The sequence below is a fragment of the Numenius arquata genome, chromosome 5, assembly GCF_964106895.1.
Source record: "Numenius arquata chromosome 5, bNumArq3.hap1.1, whole genome shotgun sequence".
NCBI classification, from domain to species: Eukaryota; Metazoa; Chordata; class Aves; order Charadriiformes; family Scolopacidae; genus Numenius; species Numenius arquata.
Genome location: NC_133580.1, coordinates 29,574,312 through 29,602,082, shown reverse-complemented (window position 1 = coordinate 29,602,082; position 27,771 = coordinate 29,574,312). Strand labels below are relative to the sequence as shown.

Here is a 27,771-nt window from a genome sequence, read left to right as displayed (position 1 = left end):
TTAAAAATAGAAGAGCTTGAAAGCTCAGCACTCAACCATACCTCTACGGTTTTAGCCGAATCTGATAATTTTTAAATCATGCTCTACCCAATTTATATTATCTTTTCTTGCATTAGTAACATGTCTAGTGTGCATGGAAAGATAAAATTCAGAACCTCAGGCATTATCAGCTTCTCTTGTGCATTTAGGCAATGCAATGCCTGAGATAGTAAAAATTAGTACCCGTAAAAGGCAAAGAATGCCACCTAAGAAAGCAATAGATTTTCATCCTTAAAACAATGCTAGCCCTTGTGGTATTGAGGCAGCAGGCATTTGGATAAATCTGCAGGAAAAAATAGAACAAGAAAAATCTACTCACCTGCATTCATTTCCTTGAATTTCTGCCGTAATTCAGCTGGGGTGAGACGGTACTGATCAAGTCCATCATTCCAATAAATACGATCAAGGACCTGTAGATCTCCACCCACAAGCCAGTTCCCTTGCTCCATAACCATCTAAGAAAATAAAGGAAAATCCTTATTAGGATTGGTTGTTAGCTTCTCCTGAGCATTTAGAGCATTGCAATGGAGGCACATCTTTACTGAGGGAAGAATTCTGAGTTAATTTTATTTGACAGTCTCAAGTCAAGCATCAATGTTTTAAAATCATTAAATCAATAAAATCACTGGAACATACTCCGGACATGTTATGCCATGGTGCAGGAGAGATGTGTAAACCTTCAGTAGGCATATGGCCCACTTTAATTTATGAATAAAATCAGAATCTTTGAAGTAGGACAGCTTTTGGTTTCACAGCAACACTTTAGCAAGGTAACATATATTGTACGCTCACCAGGATTCTTTTGATATCTTCAAATATCACCTCACCTTTTATCAAAAAATAATTATGGCAAGCTGCTTATGATACTCTAGCAATGGCCATAGAAATCACTCAGAAATTATTAGCTTCTGTGAATGCATTTGCTTTTGGAGATGGAACCACAAAACACTTCCAAGTTTCATACACATTTCTGATAATTTTTTAGCCTTATGTAATTTAAAGATGACAAAAAATGTTGATATAACCTAAGACATTACATACTAAACCCACAAACCAAGATGTTAAAATTAAGTGTGGATTTTTCAATTGTTTTTTTTTTTTTTTGCTTCGAGACAGATGACCTGCTGGAACTGAATCATGCTACAGTCATCACCCCCTTCTCAAAGAAAATGCCAGTCTTTGACAGCTTACCAGGGTGGGGGGAAGATGTGATAAAGATACAAAGATGAGAAAACTCTGCACTACATTAACACTCGGGCACCCAAAGATTTCTGATTAATTTAGAAGGGCCACCAGATTCATGCACTGTCTTGATACTACTATGCACACATTCATTGTGCTGTCATGACACTACTATATACCCAAGTACAGATATAAGAACATAGCTCCTCATCTTCTACATTAGTTTCAGCCATGTCATTCTGTAATTGCTAAGGCTTTATAACGAGTCATTCAAGTCTTGTCTGCATGAGATTTTCTTACAATTTCTTAAATTTGTGTTAAGTTTTGAATAACAAGGCAGTCTTATTTTTATCAGCACAGAACATACCAAGGGCTTTGAGAATTTTCCAGAATGCTCTTACTTGTATCTAGCAGATGACCTTTTTCAGATATACTCCTGAACACAACTTCAGTCAGTAAAAGGACAACATTACACATTAATAAAAAAAATTGATTACACGTTAATAAAATGAAAAAGTTAAAAAATCCATAGCTTTCACATATGTACAACTATTAGTCATATAGATACTTCTAGAACACATCAAAGGTTTTCCCTTTTTAAGAGCAAGCTCATAATTTGACGTTTGTTTGACTTCAAGCCATAGCTGTAAACAAAAAGATACTATAGAGACAAACGAGGAAAGATACATATTTTGGTCTCTGCAGAGCCAAGATGCAACATTTACATCAGCTTGCAAAACCAAACGCAGCATTGCGATGGGTGTGTTACAATTAGAGTATTTCAGTATGACATACACATAAGGTCAAAATAATAAAACATATTGAACACAATGGATGGGAAATAACTCCCCAGAGAGTTAAATGATGAACTCTCCAGGAACGGGGCCTATTTCAAAAGCATCTAAACCAGGCAGTTCTCACATGGTCCACATACAGGCAAAATAGATGTTTTCTTGCCTTCACAATGCATGTATCGCTGATTAAGGAGCTTTGATGATCCATCTGGCTACACAGAGGGATGTGCTTGCTAGGCACACTTAGAAGGCAAAGATCTCTCTTCTGTAGCACAGATTCTACAGTACATTCTAAATTCATTTCATGTGTACATATTGACATTAGATTTCCACACTAAGTGCAGACTATTCAACAGCTGCTTTGTTTCTGCTCAAATGTTTTAATTAGTTCTCTAATTTTGCTGTTGAAATACACCAGTCACAGACATCAGCTTCGCTTAATTTGCAGCTCCACAAACAATACCGCCAGCAGGACTAGATTTTCAGCTTTAAACACACACCTTGATATAGGGATGTTCCTTGCATGTTGTTCCCCATTGCCTAGCACAGCGTTCCTCTTTCCTGTGCTCGTAGAATTCGGGATTACGGAGAATGGCCACGCGGCGACCTTCATACACCAGTGCAATTGCTGTGCATCCATCCAGTCTTTCTTTGTCTTCTTGAGTAGCTGTTAGCACTATAGGCACTGACAGGTTAATAACTCCTCCTGCAGAGCGAAGGGAAAAAAAAAGTGCCCTTATCCTTAGTAATGGTCATCAATAGTATTACGAAAACGTACCCTCCTAAGAAGTTACAGTCCAGGCTGTAACTATATCACACAACAGATAGTTCAAGTACTTATTTTAACTGGCCTTAAAAGCAACTTTTAGAATGAACTCTTGCATAAGATATGTGTGCTATAAAAACATGGAAACACTGGGTTTGAGGAAGAGCAAAGGCAGTACTGAAAATAGCAAGTACTTATAGCTGTACACAAGTATTTAGGCTGTGAGGATACCACTTTCAAGCGATCTCAAATGAATATCTTGTTCAAGAAGCTATATAGTAAGTAGACATACACAACTGACATTTTTAAAAAGATCATCTGAAACATTAGGCAAGATTGCTACCGGAGTTCCTATTTCTTTCTTACTCATTAGCCTCCTCAGTAGCCGTATTTTTGGACCATAACAAAAGTTCAAGCAGCCAAATGTACCCAACCAGTTAGCATATATAATTCAACTATTTCAAAAGGTGACTTTTGCTGTTTACTTAAAACTGCATTCAGATTCAAGCATGTATATTTCAGAACAAATCTTTTGGCCACAGAGTTAAACAGCAATTAAATTGCAATTCTGAATTCTAAAATCAATTTCTTCAAAACAGATTAGAAGTGTGTATTTTAGGTTGAAATTTGTAAAGTCAAAAAGGCAAGACGTTCAAACTAACACAATGGTAGGTATAAAAAGAATAAAACCACCAGGTTTAAAACTGATGGTTGTAAATCCTATTCTCTTACCCCAGGTTGTGCACAAGCCTGATAACGTGTCATCACATCACCACTAAGCAAAGCACCAACAATATTTTAGAAGTAGGATTAGTTTGCTCGGTTTTACAAATGGTAAGTTTTACCCTACCATCGAGGAGACAATCAAAGTGAAGGCACTGTAGGTATTCTCTCTCTCTCATAAAGCCATTCAGGGGTGTTGCCCAACCTTCTGCTAGCACTTGCACCCACTGCATATCCACCTTGTAAAAAAAAAAAAAAAAATGAAGAAATAGAGCAGATAAAAAGTTGTTACTTAATGACTGACATCAGGTATTATTAATAACAGATCATGATTTACCCATAAAATTCAGGACAATCTAAATGGAAGATTTATCAGTGTTACAGTTTTTAATGACAAAGAATTCTAAGTTTCTACAAGTAAGAAAAAAAGAACAACTTGTTCCTCACTGTTCATATTTTTGGCTATTTTCCCGTCCTTACACTAGATCAAATTTCCATGTGTTAAAAAACAAAACAAAAAAACCAAACAAACCCCACAACAAACTTTATTTGTAAATGGTTGATAAAGTTCAGCTGAACTGAATTAGAGCCCCACTTGCATTTATTGCTTTAACAAAGCAAGATAACCAAGAGGTGGAAAAAAAAAAAGAAGAAAAACACCACAAAAATATCAGAATTATGGGGGTGAATATTAAGAGGTCTAATCTTGAAAAAGATTAGAAAGAAAATTTTTATTGCAGAAACTAGTGAGACAATCCAGAAGTAAAATTCTCTCAGGACTAGTACTTATTTTAGTTTAAGAGGTATCAGCTCACAGAGAATTTTCTTCCTTAGCACTTTAACAGTCACACTATGACTTAATGTGTGGCCTCTATTATTTCTGCAAGTGCATTACTATGACTTGGTCAAGTCTTTGACAAGGACAGGCTTTGCTTGTGCAAGTCTCTTTTGCAAAAAGCATGACTAATTTTATTACACTGTTTAATTTATGCTGAGGCAAGTACAAAACACATTTTCTTCCCAAGGTTATGTCATATACTTGCTTGATATTTAACAAACCACTGGTTAGGGGTAGAGTGGGAAAGGATTTGTTTTTCTATATAGGGAGCAATTTAGAATGGGACACTATAGAAATTTAATAATGGCGACCTAAATATTTATACCTCATCAAAGCAATAAATAGTTTTAGAGACACATATGTGAAAGGAATCTAGTAAGACGCAGTGAAAGGAAGTATTAAAATTTATTAGTAGTAGAAGGTTAGGCAAATTTTAAAACTATGTAATGCAGAGCTCAGTATGTCGTCTAAATCCTTCAAAGTCAAGTTACTCACTGCAGATTCTTAACTCTGAGCTTAGCCAGCTCCTAGATCAAATGCTTAGCTTTAAGTTATAGTAGCACTGTGAAAAAGCTAGTGAAAAAACTCATGCATTCTGTGTTCAGGCCTAGTACTTCAAAAAAAGAAGATAAGAAAGAGCAGAAACACAGTCAGAAGCAGCTTTGTCTAATTTATCTGAGCTAGACAATAACGCATTTAACCAAAACAAGAGCAGAGTGGATCAAGTTGATCCATGCTTTTCCACATTTTTTCTGCTGGAAGCCAGAAAAGTTGCATGAGTATGTTCTAACCAGAAAAAAAACCTAACAACAAACAACCAAAGTAGATCTGATCATCTCTCTGTAGACTTAAGTTTGCAATTGTTTGAGTCTGGTATGTAAGGTTACTATCGTTCAGCTGAAGGTTACCAACAAGGAGAATCAAAAAGCAGCAACTGATTTCCTTCATATTCCTTGGCCTCATTAATACTCATACGAGACATGCCAGGCATGGTTTAGTCCATGGATGGGGTAGGGGGGAAGAAAGCGTAGGAGTGAATCACTGTAAATTTAATCTCCAGGCTTGGGATAAACTAAGTAACAGTATACCAGACATTATTTATGAAATTACGAAGATTCAATTTTTATCTCTAGTAAGTGATCAAAGAAAACACAGACGCTGTGATTCCTCTCAAGAAAAAGAGAGAAACAGTATATCGAGATACATTCTGTACCCACTACAGGTATTTTGACTTTATCTGCTTCCTCAAAACAGACTGTCTTTCAACATGAGCAATGAGACAACTGAGTACACAATACCTTATTTATTTCCAAGGTTAACAGAGACTCAGCATCAGTTTTGGCCAACTGTAGCTTGTTTTCTGGCACATAAAGCTCTTTAACCTCATAAGAAGCATCCACTGGTACGATGTCCTGCATAAAAGGAATAAATGGAACTTAAAAACAGAACTTAAATGTTTGCTCAGAATGCTTCTTGGACACTGAACACGTAGTCAAGAAGTAAAATTCTAACACTGCACTACTCTGTAGCAAGAGTTTATTCACTAAGCAATTATTACTCATTTAAAAAACAACTGTTCCGAGATTATGTCATATTGCTAGCCAAGCTGCTGGCTTGAGTAACTAAAGTGAAATATTCCAGCAAGAGATTTTTTTCTAAACCTTAAGTACCCCACAGAACATTTACCTAGTAAATATTTAACTACTGAATTGGGTGCAGTTTATATGACTCATTAATGCCTTTATAATGACTTTACACTTGCTAAAAAAGTAAAAAAAAAAAGTTTTAGACATTGAGCATTTATAAATTTAAGGCATTCACTACATAACATACATCAGAAGTGGTAACATGGAGGTAAAAAAAAATTTCTCAACTCAAAGTGATTAATAGAGAAGTACAAATGAAACGTATTATCAACAGCTAATAACACCAGCGTCCTAATCTATATACTAACAGAACATTTAAATATGAGGCCATCTATACATACATAGACATGCAATGAACTGAAATCTAGTTTTATAATCAGAATACCACAGAATATCAATTTTTTTTTTATTTGAAAAATATTCAGTTTTCTTCTAAGCGTTTTAAACAAGACATTCTCACTCCGCGATGTCAAGATCTTAAATTTCTCATAAGATATTAATATAATGAAAAAAATTAAAAAATTAAAAAAAGGGAGAAGGACATCATGATAAAACTTTAAAGAGTCTCCTCTGACAAAGGCTGGTGTAAAATGTCAAAACTAACTCGGTCAAATGTTCCAGTGATATTCAGCAGAAAAAAAAGAAAAAAAGAAAAAAAAAAAAAATCAGTGAAAAGCAGACGACAGTTCTTTTTAAAACAGGTTTTTCAGAGTTTTGGAAACGTCTGCAAAGTAATGCTTTACTTATTGAGATAAAAAGCTCACCCTTACAGCAAAGTATATACAGACACAAAACAAGAATAAATAAATTATTTTTCCAGTATATGTAGCCCAGAGTAAATGGGTATGCCTGTAGGAAACACAAAGTTTGCCCAAATATTTTAAAGCATTTATCAGACATTAGGCACTATCTCCATAGAAAGTAAAACAAAGGGAGTGACATGATGAAAGCAAGTGGGAGATAATATGACTGCAGGAGTAAAAAGATGTGGTTAAGTCTCACTGGCTGCCACATAATTTGCATCCCCAAAGATGACTAAAAGGAAAACAAATTAAACTAGCACTTGGAAATTGTGTTTTGAAAGGAAAAGCTCACTCCATTAGATATCATCATCTAGGAAGCTAATTTTATTAGATAGTGAGTTAGGCAAAACCTGCCTTCTATTTTCTCTGCCTGAGCAGCAGCATTACAGCCCAGGAGAGCTGCAGCAGGCTTCTGACACAGCAATAAGCCCAGAATCAAATAAAAGTATTGGCTGCTGTGAAGAACAGCAGACATTATAAGCAAAGTACAATGACTGCGTATACATTAGGCTGCTTCACAGAAGATTCCCCTCTGGAACCTAGTTCATTACCATGCTAGAATGTCCTAATTTTACAAACCATCAAAAAGCTTAAAATAAACGTGGCTACTGAAAAGGTGTCTTCAAATACTATCCTGTTTTTAGCGTCCAACTAATGGGAAAAACAATGGAAAAAACAAAGGTTTCACATTGCAGTTTCTGTCAACGCCCTACCTCATTATAAGTATGTAAACAGCTTGAAGACAGTTCTAACAACACTGAGTCAAGACATTTAGAGAATTGTAGGATTAGTAAACCTAGACTCCCTTGCAGACATACAAACGGTATGTAAAACAACATCTTAAATTTAAAAAAAAAACAAAACAAAACACCCAGCAGCAAGAGGAAGCCTTAGGTCTCTAAACCGTATGAATTTTAGGAAAATGCTAGGCTAGCAAGCCATCTAGTGACTGCTTTAAGGTACTAACTTTACTCAAAGGTTCATTCTACCAAGGGACAAGTTACACAATATTTCTCAACGTTTTATTATTTCTCAATGTGTTCATATAAATAATGGAAAATTAATAGCAGAAAATAAATAATAAAAATAAATAAAAAAATAGCAGAAGTGCATAATCAGATTCCAGTTTAAGGGGTAGTATTCACAGAGCTGCTGTAAGTTGATGTCCTTAAGAATGGGACTTTTATACAAAGGTAGTTAAAATTTTGAAGTTACCCACTGGAAATGAAACTCTTTCCTCGTACGCTTTTGCAATTCCTTAACAATAAAGGTGGCATTCCTGAGCTATTCCTTTTTCTTCAGAAAATATTTTCCAGGCTAAATATTGAACATATTCCATAGTAAGGAAACATTAATTTTGTGCACTGTTTTGTGCTAAATCAGCAATGTTTGTTGACAGGAAAAACAAGCACAAAAACAATGAAATCTTTACAGCCAAACATCCACACTAAGCTAGCCTGACTCCATTGGAAAATATCAGCAGATTTAAAGCCAAATTTATCAAGCTTAAAAGCCACATAAGAGTGTCTGGTTTGTATAGTACTGAAACAAGTTGGGGAAGGAAAAGAAAAAAAAAAAACGGAACTTTTCATATGACTCGGAAGGTTTAGGAGATACTTATCGTACCCTGCATTCTAGGTCCCTAAAAAGAACTTCGAATCATCTGTTGCATTTACATGCAAAGAAACCAAACCAGGCGACCCTCAAAACCAAGTTATACCATGCAAGAACTTTCCAGATTCAATAGCTGCTCATTACTGCTATTTCTGTGTAGTTACCTCCCGTTTTCTTCCATAAAGGACTGAACATGTTTCTGGAAGAGACCTGATTAATTTTGTTTCAGACTTCTTTTAAAATATTATGAAAAATTCCAAAAACTAAATAATTCCAATACCTAAAAAAGAACAATTTTTCAAATTCTTGTTTAATAAACATACGTGTAATCCTGTAATCCAAGAGGAAGTAGTTAATGATTTGCTTATGCACCTGGACACGCATAAGTCTATGGGGCCGGATGGCATTCACCCAAAGGTTCTCAGGGAGCTGGCAAGAGAGCTTACCAAGCCTCTCTCCATTATTTATCAACAATCCTGGTCAACAGGAGAGGTGCCAGATGACTGGAGGGTGGCCAATGTGACGCCCATCTACAAGAAGGGCCGGAAGGAGGATCCTGGAAACTACAGGCCTGTCAGCCTGACCTCGGTACCGGGAAAGATCATGGAGAGGATCATCCTGAGTGAGCTCTCAAGGCATGTGCAGGGCAGCCAAGGGATCAGGGCCAGCCAGCATGGGTTTATGAGAGGGAGGTCCTGCCTGACCAACTTGATCTCTTTCTATGACCATGTGACCCGCTTTCTCGATGAGGGGAAGGCTGTGGACGTTGTCTACCTGGACTTTGGTAAGGCCTTTGACACCGTCCCTCACGGCATTCTCCTGGAGAAACTGGAGAACCATGGCATAGACAAGTGTACCCTCCGCTGGATAAAAAACTGGCTGGATGGCCGTGCTCAGCGAGTTGTGATTAATGGAGCAAAATCTGGTTGGCGGCCGGTCACCAGTGGTGTCCCTCAGGGCTCAGTTTTGGGGCCAGTCTTGTTCAATATCTTCATTGATGATCTAGATAAGGGGATTGAGTGCACCCTCAGTAAGTTTGCGGATGACACCAAACTAGGTGGGAGTGTTGATCTGCTTGAGGGTCGGCAGGCTCTACAGAGGGACCTGGACAGGTTGGACCAATGGGCCAAGGCCAATGGGATGAGGTTTAATAAGGCCAAGTGCCGGGTTCTGCATTTCGGCCACAACAACCCCAGGCAATGCTACAGGCTTGGGGAAGAGTGGCTGGAAAGCTGCCTGGCAGAAAAGGACCTGGGAGTGTTAGTGGACAGCCGGCTTAACATGAGCCAGCAGTGTGCCCAGGCAGCCAAGAAGGCCAACGGCATCCTGGCCTGTATCAGGAATAGCGTGGCCAGCAGGAGCAGGGAAGTCATCGTGCCTCTGTACTCGGCACTGGTGAGGCCTCACCTCGAGTACTGTGTTCAGTTTTGGGCCCCTCACTACAGGAAAGACATTGAAGTGCTGGAGCGTGTCCAGAGGAGAGCCACCAAGCTGGTGAGGGGTCTGGAGAACAAGTCCTATGAGGAGAGGCTGAGGGAACTGGGCATGTTTAGTTTGGAGAAGAGGAGGCTGAGGGGAGACCTCATTGCCCTCTACAACTACCTGAAAGGAAACTGTAGAGAGGCGGGGGTTGGCCTCTTCTCCCAAGGGAATAACGACAGGACCAGAGGAAATGGTCTGAAGTTGCGGCAGGGGAGGTTTAGATTAGATATTAGGAAGAATTACTTTACTGAGAGAGTGGTCAAGCACTGGAACAGCCTGCCCAGGGAGGTGGTGGAGTCACCATCCCTGGAGGTATTTAAGAAACGTGTAGACGTGGCTCTTCAGGGCATGCTCTAGTGCCCGGGATTGTTGGTTTGTGGTGGGGTGTTGTGTGTGGGGTTTAGTTGATGGATGCTGCTTGCTTTTTTTTTTTTTTTTTTTTTTTTTTTGGGGGGGGGTGTTGTTGTTTGTTTGGTTTTGTGTTGTGTTTTTTTGTTTGTTTGTGTGTTTTTGTGTTTGTTTTTTTTTTTTTTTTTTTTTTTTTTTTTTTTTTAATGTGGTTGGACTCGATGATCTCAAAGGTCCCTTCCAACCACTAAGGTGGTTCTGGTTCTGTGTATGCATATCTGTCTGTCTCTATCTCTACAAATATTTATACAGTTCTACCTGTCTTCTCTTTACTGCCATCATTGTCTGAACTAGCATAAAAACAATCCTTGAAATTCAAGGACAACCAACCCTTTGAGCGGACTTCTTCCCAAAGTTTTGCACAGCTATTGAAACAAAAAAAACATTCCAAATTATTTTTGATGCTGCTGGCCTATGGTCTTTTTCTTTACTAATCACAATGGATTATTAAAGAAGAACATAGACACAGCTTGTTCCAAATAAAAGAAACCTCCAGAAATTATATTCTCAAGATATCACTGTATTAATATGGCCTGAGAACACGACATGCCTGTTCAGCCATGCCTTGGTTTCATTGTCTTTTGTTAAAGTAAGCAACCACTAAGATATCTTGGCATTCATGATACCATTGTCTACAAAGAAAAAAAAAAAAAAAAGGGCAAAAAGGTGCCTTAAGCAAAGGAAAGGGCAAAGCTGACTGGGTCAGGAGTCAGCATTCAGCTCTGTGTACCAAGTGTACTAATGCAAGACTTTGGGGATCACTATCTTGGCACATGTGACATTGGTTTCTACAGTTATGAAATGTACTCAACTGTTCTTCTGAGCAGGAAGCACAGGGTGTCCCACAGTCAGGAACTGCTACCTCCCATAGGCAGGACTTCTACACAGCACTCTCCTTTTTGCTTCCAAAAAATATTCAGACGAGCTTTAGGATAAAAATCTAGAATTTTGCTGTAGTTTTCTGCCCTGTCTTATTTTCTGAGCAACCTTGAGCAAGCAGCGATGTATTAACAGATTTTTCTTGAAAATTTAGATACAAGAGACTAAATCTCTCCAGAACTGTACTGGAACAGAGGATTAAAATTAACTCAATGCTGACTACATGATGGGGTCTTTTGCTTGGACCAACTTCAAAGCTTGGTGAAGCTTTACTTAAGCTACTGCCTACTTCCTAAACTTCCAGAACATCCATCTCACAAAAAGACATGAATAATTGTCTGCTAGACTATCTAAATTAAAATGTCTGAAATGTCATCCCACTCCCTACTGACTATAGATAAGATCGTAAGGAGACACCATTTCTTCTACATGAAGATTAGCAAACTCTGTGGGTGTGGTGTCAAGAGGATAAAGCCATCTCATGGCTGCCTTCAGTTTTAGGGAGTTTTGGGTTTGGTTTTTTTTTGTCTGTTTTGTTTTCTGTGGGTGGTTTGTTGGGGGTGGTTTTTTGTGGGTTTTTTGTTTGGGTTTTGTTTCAGGTTGGGTAACGAGCTGAATCCACGTATCAGACAACAGGAGGAGGCACGGAGGCTTCAAAAGGGATGGTGTAGATTACAGGCATGAATAAGGAAAGAGACATACCTTTTCAGAAGCTATGAACCATTAACTCAACTCAGCCCTGTCAAGAAGATCAGCTTCCTAAACTGGTCATTACGCAATTGCAGGACCACTTTTACTAGTGCAAGAATAACAGTAGAAACAAGGGAACCCAGACACAACCGCAGTAACCCCTATTTAAGACAGCTCAAATTACTGCATAAGCGCATCCCTGTCTCTTCACACCTGCAATATATATTAATTTGTACACTATAGAGACAAAGTAAAAACTTCAAGACTCTTAAAAATCCTAGCAACCAATTTTATTGTCAGTTCTGTAACAATTGAACAGTTGCATTTCCCTTTCAGTTATCAGTTATGATAATTAATATAAATTAATTTTCCCCTTGTCCAAATCTTATCCCACTTAGAGATCAATATTGTTGCAATGTTTAGATTTAAAAAGGAAACACATAATAGGACAAGTTTAAAAGCTAGAATTTAAAGACATATAAGCCTTTAAAAATTGTCTCTGCTTTTCCCAGCACATACATTCAGGTTGCAGGCACAAACGCTTTGAAAACAGTTACTAAGATATATCTGCATTTCTGCTCACCCTCTCTTGAAGAAGTTCTACAACTTGTTGTATACAATCATTCACATCACAGGAATCAGTTTTCAGCACGAGCTCTGGGGCTTCCGGTTTTTCATACTCAGAGTCAATCCCCGTAAAACCTACAGATCATAAGACAAAAAATCTTAAGTGACTTTTTCCAAAAGATTACTCCATTTTAACATTGTTCACAGTTTTCTAAAAATAAACCAACACAACAGGCAAGAGCCCAGAGTTTTACCTTCCTTAATATAGGATTTCTTAGGGAAGTCAACAGGCTTTTTCTTTATAAGACCATCTGCTAATACTACTACATGACTGCATCAAACTTCAGCATTGTGCAGCACACACAGCACGTTTTTGGTGGTGAAGTTATTTGATTTATACTGTGAATAAAGAAAAGAGCACTGGCAGAAGAACTGTGCACATCAACCCAGAGTCAGTCATCCATCAGCTATCCTTTATTACTAGTGCCCCATTGTTGTGGGGTTTTTTGGAATACAAAGCCTGATGCTGAACAACCAGTATATATGTACATTTACACTCATGCCACCAAGCAGTACTCTGAAGAGCAAGGAATTCCAACACCTATTACATCAGTTTAGCTAATATACCCATCTTAAGATAGCTGTTAATGTAAGATAGATGTGTCTGTTTATTATAGTTATAATAACTATTGTCGTAGCTGTACAAGCTATCAGCGACATTTGTTCTGGCCTACTTAGCAATCTGCTTTGAAACAGAGGAGATTCGGACTAACCATGCATAAACAAGACGGAAAAAGTCAAGCCTAAAGGCAAAGCACGTAAGCACTACAAGTCAGATCTGCATGAGAAATATTAGCTGGGCTACACCAACTGAACATCTGCATCCTCTAGAATTGCAAACATTAAAACTCATGTTTTTCACTTCAGACAAAATACTTTCAAAATTAGTAGCTTAATTCCCCATCTAAGAAAAAGATCAATTGCTGCAGTACCCGATGTGACAAAGAAGGACTGGAATCTGTTCCAACTGTGTACTTTCTAAGTATCTGATTACTGAAGGAGTGGGAGTAGGGGCAAAGAAAGTGTCCCGTTACCATTGCCAGAGAAAAAGATGACAGTTGCTGACATTCCTTGTGAACAGGCCAGTTCATTTAATTTTTATCCTTCAGATAGGTCATGAGATACAGCCACTGTTAGACCCACTTGTAGCTCACTCCGGCCCTGTACACCTCACTACCACTTCTGAAGTAACACATTCTGAAGTAACACAGTTTCATTACGGGGCTTGTAAAATTAACAAAATTTCAAGGAAGTTCTACAGCCCAAATAAAGATTCTGTACAGAACTGTATCTTTGTATCATGCGTGCCATCTTGTTTTGATTCTGACCAAACCTTAGTTCAGCATTATTAATTCCTGGTCTCCAAGTGATATATTTGGTAGTACTAGAAGTATCAAGCAATCAGTCATGTGGAATGCCTTAGATTTCTTGAATATTATATCACTTTTGATTAATTACAGCATCTGCAAACTCAGACCCTGAAAGTGATTACTTTAAAAACCGCTTTGATTCTTAATACAGGTAAAAAGTGCTATGGTCAACCTCTGCAAACTGTAATATAACACAGAGCAAAGAAGCTCTTGAAACAATACTTGCAATGAGTGATCACATATTTCAGCTTTTTTTATTGCAGGCTGCACTTGAATCTTGATCTGGGGCTGGGGATAGGAAATTATTTTCATAGACCCTAGCATAGAACCCTAATTTCAAAATAAAAGTTAGTTTCTTCAGAAGTGTTCTTAATGGTCTTTACAGAAAGACAGTGACCAAGTTTTACTTTTTGGAAGAAGTTAGTAACTCTTCTTAACTCAATTCTTTACATACTTTAGAGAGAATCAGTCTCTTTTTTAACTACTCAATGAACGCACAAAGGAGACAGACTAATCCTCAGTCAAAAGAGTTTGCAATAGAAACCTGCTCAAGGTTTTACATGCGATGACAGCCAGTTTTGCCCTTTCACTGTCCTATGCATTTAACTAATCAGTTCCACGAGCCAGAAGTTGATCCCGATTTTCTGCACGGTTCTGTCCCCAGTCCATGCTGCTTTCAAGGGTGGTACACTCGTAGATTTGAGCACATCCACTTACATTGAGTCAAATTACACCAATGTTTCACTTATGAAAGGATGTAACTACATTTAGGTTCACCTTTAATTTCTCCAGCCCTGGCTTTCTTATAGAGTCCTTTAACATCTCTCTGCTCGCAGACATGCAATGGAGCATCCACAAATACTTCAAAAAAAGGCAGACTTGCCCCTTCATGAATTCGTCTGGCATTATTACGATCCTGAAAGAAAACAGAAAAAAAAAAAAACCTAAAAGATTGCACCCACATATTATTATTGTCTTTCTGCTTTCAAAGGTCATTCTAAAGAAGCTGATAGTAAAATGTAACCGAGTTTTCAAAGTTTGAAAAAAGAAACATGATTTGATCAACTGATGTCCCAAAAGCTACATCACTTTGGCTACAGTTCATCACATGGTAAAAGCTGACATGAAGATACGAGGTATTTCCCTTAAACCTGATTTATTGGGGGGGGGGGGGGGGAAAACATCCAAAAAAAAACCCAAACAAAAAAAAATATATATATAAGAGAAACCCAGGCATAGAGTGCAGGATTTTCTATACCTGCCCCTATTTTAGGAGTTGCATCTGCCTAGCTCACTGCTGCTCTTGGTATGACCACCCTTCTCTGCAGAGCACTGGATTTCTCTACATTTGTTAATCTGACAAGACTTGCATACTCCAAATATTATTTTATTTGTATGGCTTGCCAAGCATTGAAACAATTGCTGAATTTAATTTAGAGAACAAAAAACTTTCAAAAAATACACTAAAACCAAGTCTTACTAAATACAGTTATTTTTCCTCCTATCTGAAGACTCCTGTTTTACTGCAGGATTTTGAGTTCCCTGAATTATCAGAAGAACTGTTTGGACTACTATAATCAAAGAAATAACTCCTTCTCATGCTGTGAAATGTCTGAGCTACAGCCCCTGGGGTCACTCTTCAAGATACTTGGTGTTCACACATCCTTTTTGTCTCTCCCATCCATGTTCTCATATAGAGAAGAAAAAAGTCTTCACAAAAAAATGTGAACATGGATTTAGGTTAATTTTCAGTATTATCTAATGTCATGTTGTATACACAGCATGAAATAAAGTAAAAACAACCACAGGCAATTAAACTTTTTTCCCTTAAGCCACTTGGTAAAATATAGCTCATGCTATTCATTCACTGAAGGAAAAGTTGCTTTTAAAGACAATTTAACTGAGTCTTCAGGTTAAGTGTATACCCAGTCTTTGTATTTGTAAAGTACTGGAATCTATGTGGATGAAACAAGATACTGTAATTTTCAGACTCTTTCTTGCAGTATCAGTTGGGCTTGTTCCTAGTATTAGATTAATAATTCTGCCTAATAGACTGAAGTACAGTTCCAGTTAGAGGAATAATATAAACCTTTTTTATATTTAAGATTAATGTTTCTAAAATTTGAGTAATCATCTCTAGAAAGCACAAATGTCACAAAAACCCAAGCAAGCATTTGATTCCGGCTAAGTTCAGCAAGGGATTCCTATAACTAAAATTCTGAGTGACATTTTGCATTTTCTCTACACTTTATCTAGAGGGTTTTAACATTTACCTGAGTATAAGGAGAGATGAAACTAGTAATGCACACCAAACCAGCATCTGCAAACAGTTTAGCAACTTCAGCAATACGACGGACATTTTCTTCTCTATCTTCTGGTGTGAAACCCAGATTCTTATTAAGGCCTTGGCGAATATTGTCACCATCCAACGTGTAGCATGGAATGCCATGGCATACTAAATACTCCTCCAATGCCATGCTCACTGTAGTCTTCCCAGCACCAGACAGACCTAGAATATTCAATAATAACATAAATATAAATTACAAGCACAGAAACAAGTTAGGGCAAATTGTAGTACATGTACCGCTGCTAGTATGAAAAATCCCAAGTGACAGGCACCAGTAGCAACGTCTTTTGGAGATGCTTACCTGCAATATAAGCCAAGTGTCTTTTACACAGAAAATAGGCATAGAGAGAGTAAGACACAAAGTTAAAGAGTGCAATTAGAAGCAGATTAAAGAGTTTGGCATCGAGAGCTGCTGCTGCTTATAGAGGTGGTGCACATTCCCCAGTGCTGCTGCTGGCAGTTGTTACTACCTGAGCAAACTAAATTCAGAAACCCAACACAGAGTTAAGATGTTACATTTACATCAGAAGTGGAAGATCTCACACTGAAGCGAAATTCAGTCAACAAAAGAAATGGGATCAGACCGAACTACACTCTGTTCTTACTCCTTGCCAAATAAGGGCACTGAATTAGACACCACAGACACAACAAAACTCACTAAGAATCTGTTAGAAACAACCAAAGACAATTTTTAATATTAAACTTTGGTCCAGTTCAGAATCTTTGGCAACAAACCTTTAAACAATTGAGAAGTCTTGCTGGCACTAAAAAGTCTACTCTTTGCTTTAAGATGAAAATGTATTGAAATAATTTTCCAGACGAGATTTCAGGAGTTTATATGGAGCACATGCTTCAGCTTATAGAGAGCAATCAATTCCTAAATGGGACACAAACTCAAAGCTTCATAAAATGACCTTAATTCTTTGAGTAAGAAAAAAAAAAAAAGGGTAATGATAGCCTAAAAAAAAAAAAAAACAAGCACTAGTGGGTGAAGAGAAATGTTTTGATCTTTATTAGTGGTGGTTAAGAATTATTCTAGCTTTCAGAGAAAGAAGCAAAAAAAAAAATCACACAAAATAGCAGTTTGCTATTAGTTCTAAGACCTTTAAAGCAAAGGATGACAATCATGATAACAACCACATTCTAAGAAAAAAAAAATAAAGTGCAAAGGAAACCTTGACACGTGCAATAGTTTAGGTTCATTTAAAGAATTCATTGCATTGGTTCCTCCTTTACTGAATTTAATATGCAGAAGATGCAGAGCAGTCAACTGAAAACATAATAATATGTGTATCCCAGGACAAGATCTACATAAGAGCTTCAGCCAACACCTCTCCCTCAAGAAAGGTCCCCACATCCCTCTCACAGGTTTCAGTATGGTTTGGCTTGTACTCAAAACTATCAAAAAATTGCAGAGTTGTGAATAATGACTTACCATCATCTATGAAGTTATCTACGTCTTCTTGGAGAACTCAAGTTTGTGTCAATGTTTACCTCTCTACTTTGAAAAGAGCAACAGCTATACATGATGAAGCTGAATGTTATGACTTAGGCCAAAACCAGATTCCAAAAGGGATGGTCCTACTCTCTGGCCCTCACACCATCCCACCACTATTAATCCACTACCTTTGGTGCCTGTTAGCCAACTCAGTTTGCTAATCTTTTTTTTTTTATTTCTTTTTTTAACTTTTGCATGTGTCAGGGGGAAGCTGTGTTAAGTTCACTGATGATTTAGCAAGTTGAATAAGCTCGAGGTCAGACTGGGCAAGCACTACAGCAAGTGCAAGGCAAGAGAAGGAAAGCAAGGCTGGAAATGGAACAGTCGTCTTCTAGCAGCAATTAAGTACAACCTCAACCTAGAAGATAAGCATGGCGATCCAAATTAAGATTTTAGTGACTTCATCATCTACTTCTCATTGAAGAAGTCTTTGACTTGCAATTTTTGACCCCACATCTAGCTTGCAATTCACTCAAATGCTCTTGCATTTCATACATCATTTGGTCTCCAACATGTAATGAAATGCAAGAGTTAAGGTTATAAAAGATTGAATTTTGAAAACAGCTTTTGAGCTGACAAGTCTTAAAAATAACTTACACTCTCAAAATTGCATATTATTTTACACATGAGAGTAATGCTTTTCTGTATTTTTGATACATTCCGTAGGGTTTTTTGACTAGGACCCTCTGACTTGACAGCACAAGACATTCATTAGCATTTAGCTCTCAAATAAACCTCAGCTTAAAAATGAAAAGTGATCTCTGAAATAACTTTCTGTACACTCCCATCCCATAAGTTCTGATGAGGTGAGAGGATCTTGAAGGGAATATACAAAATATCTTTAATAACCTAGCTTCTCCGACACACTCTTCTTAATATCTTACAGCCTTCCTACTTTTCTGTATTCTACCACCACCCTTCTTCCTCCTGAAAAAAAGAAATTGGGTATTAAGATTACATTTGTTTAAAAGGAATGATGACTGGAAAATGTTGCTGTGTAGATAACTGAGTAAACATTTTTATCATGATCTTTTTCAAAAGGGTATTAATGAATTACCAGAAGAAACAGAAAGGCAGCGTACCAAATCATTCGAGCATTGAGAGACAGGCCAGAGCTACGTGATGGAAATAAAGGACGGACTCCATTCTTTTACCATAGAAATACCTGACAGCAAGCTACTGTATCATATCTGTTTGGAATGGCTCTCAGCAATTTGTTACCAACTACTGCTTTACCTTTAACACACGTTCATTAACGCTAGTGGAAACAAATTTTACTTAAGAGTAGTAATTTTCTCTAATACTCTGTGAAGATCTTTTGTTTTGTATGGTATCCCAATATAACAGTGCTCTAAATGGTTTACAAACTAATTCAATACCACATTTTGTCATATTTATTTGTCATTTTCAGTTTTAACTGAAAAAACTCCAAAGGAAATATGTTAAAGCTTCCAGGAATTTTGAAAGACAGAACAAAAAAGTTCCTCTCTCAGTTATGAAAAAAAGCTGTCTTCCAGAATTTACTTACCCCCTCTTTTTACCATCAAAACAATTCAGTGAAAAAAACACTGTGCTGATTTCAAAAATTGCAAAAAACTCATTCCCAGTATGCATTGCCTCGACACGCAATTGCTGTCCAAAGGCATAGGTTTATGTTGAAACATTATTTCAACCCAAAGAGAGAAGAACATTTCAAAGAGAAGAGACCTTTACAGAAAAGGTTCAGAAATACACACTCTAAAAAAAGAGTTTAGGTTTCATTTATTAATGTGTAAAATGGGCAGTTAGAAGACACAGAATTGGTTAAAACACACACACACACGCAAAAAAACCCATGCACTCCAAAACTCAACTGGAGTTAAGCGCAGGCAGTGCCTAATAAACAATGCTCCTAGAGCACTGAAAAAAATACATTCCCAAGTTACTATCTGTCCCAGAGCAATTTCTTGCTAGTCCACCTACAAATAGTAATAAAATTGCATCAAGGTCTTAGATTCCACAAACATTCAACTTTGCACAAAAAGAAGGAGCTACAGCTAAGTAGCTTTTCAGAGAAGTAACTAAAACAAAATGATCCTCAGAAACCTGTGACTGTACCTGTTAACCAGACTGTGCATCCACGAAAACCACTTCTTGTTCCTACCACTTGACCTCTCTTATTCCTGCTGACATGATGAGCTTGGTAGGTAACGTTGGTCGCCCTCTGCATTCCCTGTAAAAGAAGTAGTTGATTAGGTCTTTAACTTCTGAAAAGGTGAGCTGGCAAAGCATACTAAAACTTATTCACAGGCACAAAGAAAGACCTGAAGACAGACCAAGGGAAGTAAAAACTTCCAAATCCATCAGCTGCAGCATAGATCAAAGGAAAGGACACAAAGGAAATTAGAAAAGCCACCCATAGCAAACCACAACCCTTGTGCTCGTTCTGTGAAACTTGAGATTGCCAGGTTAGTCAGCTACTATTTTCAAGTACAACTTGTTTAAGAAAAATCAACTATAAAAACAGTGATGAACTGCTAGATCTGCTAGGCTTGACTTCTATTCAAGTGATTTAAATCTATGAAGATCAAATGGATTCTCTCTCTCTCTGAGCTAAAGGTTTCTTGTCGTAAAACAGCCAGACGTTGGCTCATTCTTAACTCTTAAGAGGCCTTTTCATTGCAAAGTATGCGTGTCTGGTCCAACCTTCAGTTCAGCAGACACACCTCCAAGCCACCCTGCCTTTACCTATGATATCTTCAGTCTCCAGAATTGAGACAGTTATCATATATTCTCACTGTTTAAAGAAAGTACCATTTCTAAGCGACCTGTTAGAGAATTTACTTACAGAGATGGGAACTTTGTAATATAATTTTAATTAAAACAGAGCTGGTTACAGACTTTCTTAAAACTATTTATTTATCATAATTATCTGCTGTATGACTATCTTAAGCAAGATGACACCACTGTCAAAGACATTTCACAACCTAAGGCAAGAGGACCCACAGGAATATAAGCTTCATCATTCCCTTAAGCTTTAATGGTATCTAGTTATATGAACTTTGTTCATAAAAGATAAAGACCATAGATAACTAGTCAGAGTATGAACAATCAAACAGAAGAGAAGGCTTAAAAAAAAATAAATAAGAAGGGGAGGAGGAGGGATTAGTGGTATATGTAATGCTGCTTTGACTTCTCTTGATTACAAACACATTGCAAGATATTTACACTATCTTCTCTTCCATCATTGTATCAGTGCTAACTGGAAAGGAAAAGACTTATGACATTTAATTAAAAAAGAAAGAAAGGAGGATATTAATCTACAGAATACTAGCAGAGAGCTGTTCATAGTTTTAGAGAGAGACACTCCGAAGTAGAGCTAACAGAAAATGGCATTTACTTGCAGCTTCAAGAACTGCTGCTGCATCATTCTTCTATAGAAAAACACTTCAAAAGTTTATCTATAACTTATTAGAATTCATGAATTTGTGAGATTGTATGTCCCCACTTCTGTACACAGCTGGGCTCATAGTTAATACAAACAGAAACTCAAGGTAGGAACAGATGCTCCAGTTCTTAAATACACCAACTCCGTAATTCAATGGTGACAGTCCAGCATCTAGAACTAGATTAAGACTGAATACCAGCCCATAAGGAACTGCCACCTGCAAACAGATTATAACCATGCAAAATGAAGTTATACTTGCTGATGGTGATATTTTCAAATAATTTATCTCCTAAAACAAAGCTGTTTTGCACACACAGTCAGCACGATACAGCTAACTAAAACCAGAAGTCGGAGTCAAAAAAATCAGAGTCTTCCTTAATACAGTAGAAACAGTTAAGTACTCCATGAAATTGGAGATCTCAGCGAGCAAATGCATAAATTGTGGAATTAAAAACAACAAAAAATTTCAGTACTTAGCCTTCAGTTAAAAGACAGACATACTGTGCATAATGAATATATACAGCAATTCAAACTAATACATTAATAACATTCTTTCTCATTAATTCTAGTTGGACAGTATTGTACCAGGCACTGGATGAACAGAAGACAGTCTCAAAACACAGCTCCCACGCCACTGTCTCAGTAAGCTCTTTGATATTAAAACATAAAAGACACATGCTTCACTTTTGACTCCTGGAAACAAGTCTATTATCAAACTCAAATACTTCGGAGGTCAAATGTCTCATCCAAGGAGACTTCTTCCAGTCTGTATTCAGGAAGTTATATCAGTTCTCTTCGTCTTCCAGAACTAGCAAAGCTACAATGAAACAGATCAGGATATTGCACTAAGCTTACAAAACACATGAAACCCTGAGGAAGCAGGCAAGAGGGATTATTAAAATGATGAAAAAGACGCAACTTTAAAAAAGAAAAAACATAAAAGTATCAAGTCATGAATTACCAGAGATGACAAATCACAGCAACAAGGCGGTCAACAGACTGCTAGAGTACAAGGCACACAAGTGTAACAGAGCGGCCAGCAAGCTCAGCGGTGGAACAATAATCCATCTGTACTTCAGAAACAGGCATCTAAGACTAAAGGTTAAAGTGTCCAAACCACACCTGTCCCCAGCAGCTCCACCTTTTGTTTATGTGTGCATCCGCACAAACAAGACAGCTCAGTGCTGCCTTTGGGTAAAGTAGTAGCAACATCCTCTTTATCTTCCAATAAAAACCAGCTTTTTATAGAGGTGCTCTAAAGAGTTAATAATTTTAGCAAGTCATTCTCTCTTGCTGAAAAAAAAAACCCCAAAATACTATCAATGTTTCCTAATTATGTCCACTTTGCTACTAGATGTTTCACTACCACCACTGACCAACAAAAGCTGAACATCGGATCCTCAACAACGTAAGTTTTCAATGACTATCCCTGATACGTGCACTTACTACAAATATTGATGTGGCACAGAAAAATACTCAGGAGTAGGAATCAGTGGCTCACATTGGTTGTGTTCTTAAATTATTTAGCCAGTCTTTGAATTCCTGGACATAAAATTTGATGAGTATCAACTGAAGAAATTAAATGGCCATCCAAAACGATAGCAGGAAGAACAGCCATTTCCTTTTACACTATATCAAAGCATCATTCACCTTGGAGACTCATATTATTGATGTTAAAAGAAATGAAACGTAAGAAAATGAGTAACAGAAAAATTGCAATGAGCAAATACTCTTGAAAAAAGCTATTTTTAACTTCTTAGCCTAATTACATTCAGTATAATGGTCGCTACTGAAAGGACACACTAGATTTTTGTAAAGAGTCCAATGAAAAAAAAAAAGAGCCTTAACCTGAAAGGTCTATTTATCTGGGATCTGGGGTTTTTTACAACCATCGGAAATTTCTTCTCTGACTTGCCCACAAAAATGTTTCTTCCACCCTGTGTTACACATTAAGTAGTCAATACTACTTATACAAATACTGCATTTTAATATTTTCCCTCCTACTCACCATGTTGGAATATTAAAGTCACAAGCCTTTCACAGATGTGCACTGAAGTGCTGTGATGACAAGAGAGCAAGGAAGGATGACTCCACAGCTTACTTTTTTTAGCATAAAGGTAGCCTTTTAGTTTCACAGGTAGTTCACCAGGGAAATGAATACAGACATCTAAGAACTATGGGAGCAGAAGAAAGAAGGTGGGGACCAAAAGGAAATACTAACTCTGTCAATTTTTCTATGTAAAGATTTGGTGCAGTAGACTTGATGCATATGTTTTTTTCTTTTCTTATACTCAATGTTTTGCCCAGTTGCAACTGTAATTTTTTTTTTGCCAAAGCCAAATCTGATTATCAGCACCAAACACCTTTGATGTAAGAACTTGGATCAGACACCCAGATGAAGAAGAGCAAATCCAAGTTGCAACACCAAGATCAAAAGAGAGCGGAAAGAAATTATTATTGCTTAATTGCTCCACGGTTAACAGATGGACCATTGTACTGGCACAAACTGAATTTATTCTTCATTACTTCAGAGCAACAATGAAATCTTGTGCTTCTACAGTCACTTTACATCAAATTTTAACATTTCACAAAGCACGACCGCTGGGGTTGAAAGCAAAGCTTTCAAAGGCAAGCGGAGACTCCCCAACCTACAGCATCAACTTGAGAGAGCTCTGAGGTTGGAAGCATCGGGAAAGAGCTGTGTAAAGAACAGGCATGGTTTCTATGCAAACTATATATACTCAAGAAGCTGTGACTAATTCCATATTCTTCAGCTCTAAGATGACAGTATTGATTCACCAAGCTAATAACTCCTATAAGCTAACAATAGCAATGCATCCAGCATCACCTCTTAGACGTGGTCTTATCTTTAATGCCTTTCCCGTTTCCCAATCATCTCAGATATTTTCTAAGCCATTTGCTAATTTGCTCACCGTGTGCCTCTTACAAACCAGGCATACCCTGATAGCAACGCATTTTTATGACATTTACTCTTCAGCACTGATAACTCAATCAAATGATAGGTTTCTTTTTCCCCTCCAAACTACTCTCCTCAATAGCCAAACAGCAATTGAAGCAGACTGAACACTGCCCATCTTCTTTGGCTACATACAAACACAAGCAAGAAGAGGCATGGCTCCAACATAAAAATTCTAATACCACAGATGCTAAAACAACAGCACTTCACCCAAGAGTCTCTTTGTTCACATATTTAGATGAGGTTTCAGGACTTGTTCACCAAAAAGATCTGCCAGGAATGCCTTCTAAAAGTTACTTTCTCAAATTCTGGTTTGAAAATTTGTGCTTTGATTTGAACAACCGTGCTTGGGAAAGAAGGGTAAGCCCGGAAATGATATCTGAACAATAAGATGCTTTACAGTTATTAAAAAAACTAACAATTCACCAATTCATATTCTGGCATAGCCAACAGCATTCCATTTTCTCCCACTTAGACCAAAAATTCTTACTTTTATCCTCGCAACTCCAGAACACAGTGGGCCACAGTGATACTGACACAATAAGGCCTCTGAACACCTTTGCATGTAGCACCACCCAAAATGCCATAATGCATGCTCTCTTACACACCTTCTCTCCTGCCACTTACAGAGACTAGCCCATCTTCGCCAGGTGTTCTAACGCTGGGACAGTTTCAAAAATCACAGCAGCAGAGAGCAGCCAGAATCTTCTACAGTACTACAGATAAGCAATTCGGTGATAACCGTACTGTAAGGAGTATACCTTCACTCGCCACCTGCTGCAGTGACAGCATGACCAAAAGCAGACACAGCTTATTCACCAGTGCTGGAGTGGAGTCATTGGCTGACATGAGAGGGAATGGACAAAAACGAAGCCAGAAATCCCTCTGCTGAATACGCCCTCAGAAACCAGAACCGGAGCAAGTTCTCATAAGGAGTTACCTGCAAAATGATGTAACACCTCAGTTGCGTTAGGAATTCGAGTTACACTAAAGAAAGCATTCCACAAGTCTTCCTTGTGCTAGCTTCCTTGTTCCTAGCACTAGCGTGCTAGTGCAATGGCAGTATCTGGGGCGATGTTGTGTGCTGCTCTGTAACTTGGGAGTTTGCTGTGCTAGGAGGTGGGCTTGGTGAGGGGATTTCCACAGAGAGAGGCGTATTTAGTGCTGGATGCCCAGAGAAAGTTTGGAAGACAAGGCTTTCCCTACTCTCCTAGGGGTTGCTGATTCCGTCAGATTTATAATAGGTTGCTTTGACTTTGCTCTCAACTAAACAGATGCGGAGTCAGAAGTGCCAGAACATTTGTGTGTGGAGTGTGTGAATCAGCAGCAGTTTTTTTCCTGGTGGAGTTTATTGGGTTACAAAGAACACTTCAGCTGAGGTCTTCTGAAGAAAAAGGGAGAAGCAGAAGACTTCCTCTGCTTGCCACGTAACATATAGGGTTGCTAACCTCAACTGAACTCAGCAAACAGTTAACGTCAGTTAACTTTGTTTTTTAACATATGATTTCCCTGGTTTGGACAAATCTATCTTGGCTTTGCTTCTGACAAATTAAACGATACAGACGAACTTTTGAATACACTTTTTGTTACCCCCACCCAGACTTGATCTATTTCACTATCTTCGTAACATTTGATTTTGCCTTTTCCTCATAGAAATTGAAAGAACATACCAAGAACTTACCAGTTACTCTGTTACGTAAACAAGTTTGAGCTTGTACATGGTAAAAGAGGCTTGGATAGGCACAACATCTACTGAACGCTGCTTAGTACGACACTAACTCCCCCATTTTTGAGGCAACCATGAGACTCTTTTCTTCTTCTTTAATAATTTGTCATTTTCATAAGAAAGTTGTGGCCTGTACTACCCACAGCAAGACTTCCAAGACTGTTTTACACTGTTACTTTGCTATCGAATGTTTTCCGGATCTTATTTCTTGTCTGCTCCATCTCAGAATCGTTTGAAAGAAATCATACTTCCTTCATTTTTTTTTTCCCCCACTTGTCTTGCATCATCAAAAGTATCAAATGTTCTCAGCAAAGGCCTGCAATGTATCTTCTAAATAGCCGCATTTTGGTCTCCGCTGTAAACCGATCTTCCCCCATCTTCATGAACAAGAATGAAGGCTTTGGTTAGATTTTTTTTAAGCCCCGTCTCGACAGTTTTCCACAGAACACCCAGCGTACAAAGAACCTCAGTCTTTGGCCAACCCAGGTTTATGAATGGCCACATTGTACACCGCATTCCTAAGTCTTCCTCCTTCCAAAGCGCTGGAAACTGAGGGGTTCGCGACGGGAGAGGCCGGGATGGAACCCTCAGACCCCCGGCCTTCTCCACAGGGGCTCCCTGCCCTTCCCCACGGGCAGCCCCCGCCTTCCCGGGAGGCAGCGACCGAAAACCGGCACAGCGGGGACGGGCCGCCCCCGCCGGGCATCGCGGCGAGGCTCGCTGAGGGGAGCCGGCGCTGCCATTCCGTTAACGGCCCCGGCTCGCGCTGCCCCCGCGCCTGCCCTCCCGCCCCGCATCCCTCCGCGCCCCCGGGCGTGCAAGGAGCCCTCCGGCCCGGCTCCCGCTGCCGCCCACTGCCACATCACCACAGAGCTGGGCCGCTGCTGCCTGCCTGCCTGCCTTCCTTCCCTCTCCGCTCCGTTCCCCCCCCGCCCATCTGCCCGGCGGAGCACCGCTCTCCCGCCCGCTCACCCAGCTCGGAACCCTGTTGCTCAGCTTGACTTTCTTGCACTGGCTCTCGGGCAGCTCCATGGCCGCGGGGCAGCGACGGGAGGGAGGAGGAGGAAGAAGAGGATGAGGAGGAGAAGGCGCCTTCCCCACTGATGCTTGCCGCGGATGAAGCCGTGTGCGCCTGTCCCCGCCCGCGGCTCAGCCAAAGGTGGTGCAGGGAGGAGCCGCGGCCCGCAGGGAGGGAAGGAGGGAGGCAGGGAGGGAGGGAGGGAAAGGGGAAGCTGAGGGCGGGGTGGGGAGGGGAGGCCCGGAGGCCCGCCACGCGCGTGCGCTGCGCCGTGACGCGCGTCAGGGTGGGCGGTGGCGGCGGGGGACGGCAGCCATTTCCACAGCCACGCCGGCCAGGCGGCTGCTGCCCCTGGCGGACGGCGGGGGTGGACCCGGCCCGGCCTAACCCTACGTAGCCCCTGCCCGCGGCTGGCAAGTACCGTGTGATGGGTGGGACCGGGCTTGGAAGTGAAGACCGCGGCAGCAGCGAGAGGCCGCTTGCATGCGCCGACTGGCGGGGTGGCTCAGCGGGCACCAGAAGCTTCCCCACCTTCTCCAGTTAGCGGGCAGAGGCGGAGGACGGGCCGCTGTGTCCCTGAGGCCATCAGCACAAGTTGGGGGGTGGGCAAGTAGCCGCCTCATTTTTCTGTGGCAGGGGCGAGCTATAAACAGGGCCAAACCGGAGCACTCTTTCTACGAGCACCTTCGTAGGGGGAGCACCCTCTGCTCTGCGCTCAGGAGACCCCACCTGGAGAACTGTGTCCAGCTCTGGAGTCCTCACCACAGGAAGGACATGGACCTGTTGGAATGGGTCCAGCGGAGGGCCACAAAGATGATCAGAGGGTTTGGAGCACCTCTTCTAGGAAGACAGGCTGAGAGAGCTGGGATTGTTCAGCCTGGAGAAGAGAAGGCTCCAGGGAGACCTCATAGCAGCCT

The 27,771-nt window shown here is 39.5% G+C and overlaps 1 protein-coding gene across 1 annotated transcript in view; it reads right to left on the bottom strand.

Annotated features, from left to right (window-relative positions):
- Window positions 1-27,104, bottom strand: part of PAPSS1 (3'-phosphoadenosine 5'-phosphosulfate synthase 1) — a 43,712-nt gene extending 16,608 nt beyond the window's left edge. Inside the window, exons 1-9 of the mRNA XM_074147271.1 lie at window positions 26,809-27,104; window positions 19,804-19,918; window positions 16,135-16,370; window positions 14,639-14,777; window positions 12,448-12,566; window positions 5,641-5,754; window positions 3,632-3,743; window positions 2,516-2,721; window positions 359-494 (exon numbers count right to left, since the gene is read on the bottom strand). Of these exons, the coding sequence (XP_074003372.1) occupies window positions 359-494; window positions 2,516-2,721; window positions 3,632-3,743; window positions 5,641-5,754; window positions 12,448-12,566; window positions 14,639-14,777; window positions 16,135-16,370; window positions 19,804-19,918; window positions 26,809-26,868 (1,237 nt within the window). The 5' untranslated portion in view covers window positions 26,869-27,104. The remainder of the gene's footprint in view (window positions 1-358; window positions 495-2,515; window positions 2,722-3,631; window positions 3,744-5,640; window positions 5,755-12,447; window positions 12,567-14,638; window positions 14,778-16,134; window positions 16,371-19,803; window positions 19,919-26,808) is intronic.
- Between the last annotated feature and the right edge of the window lie 667 nt (window positions 27,105-27,771).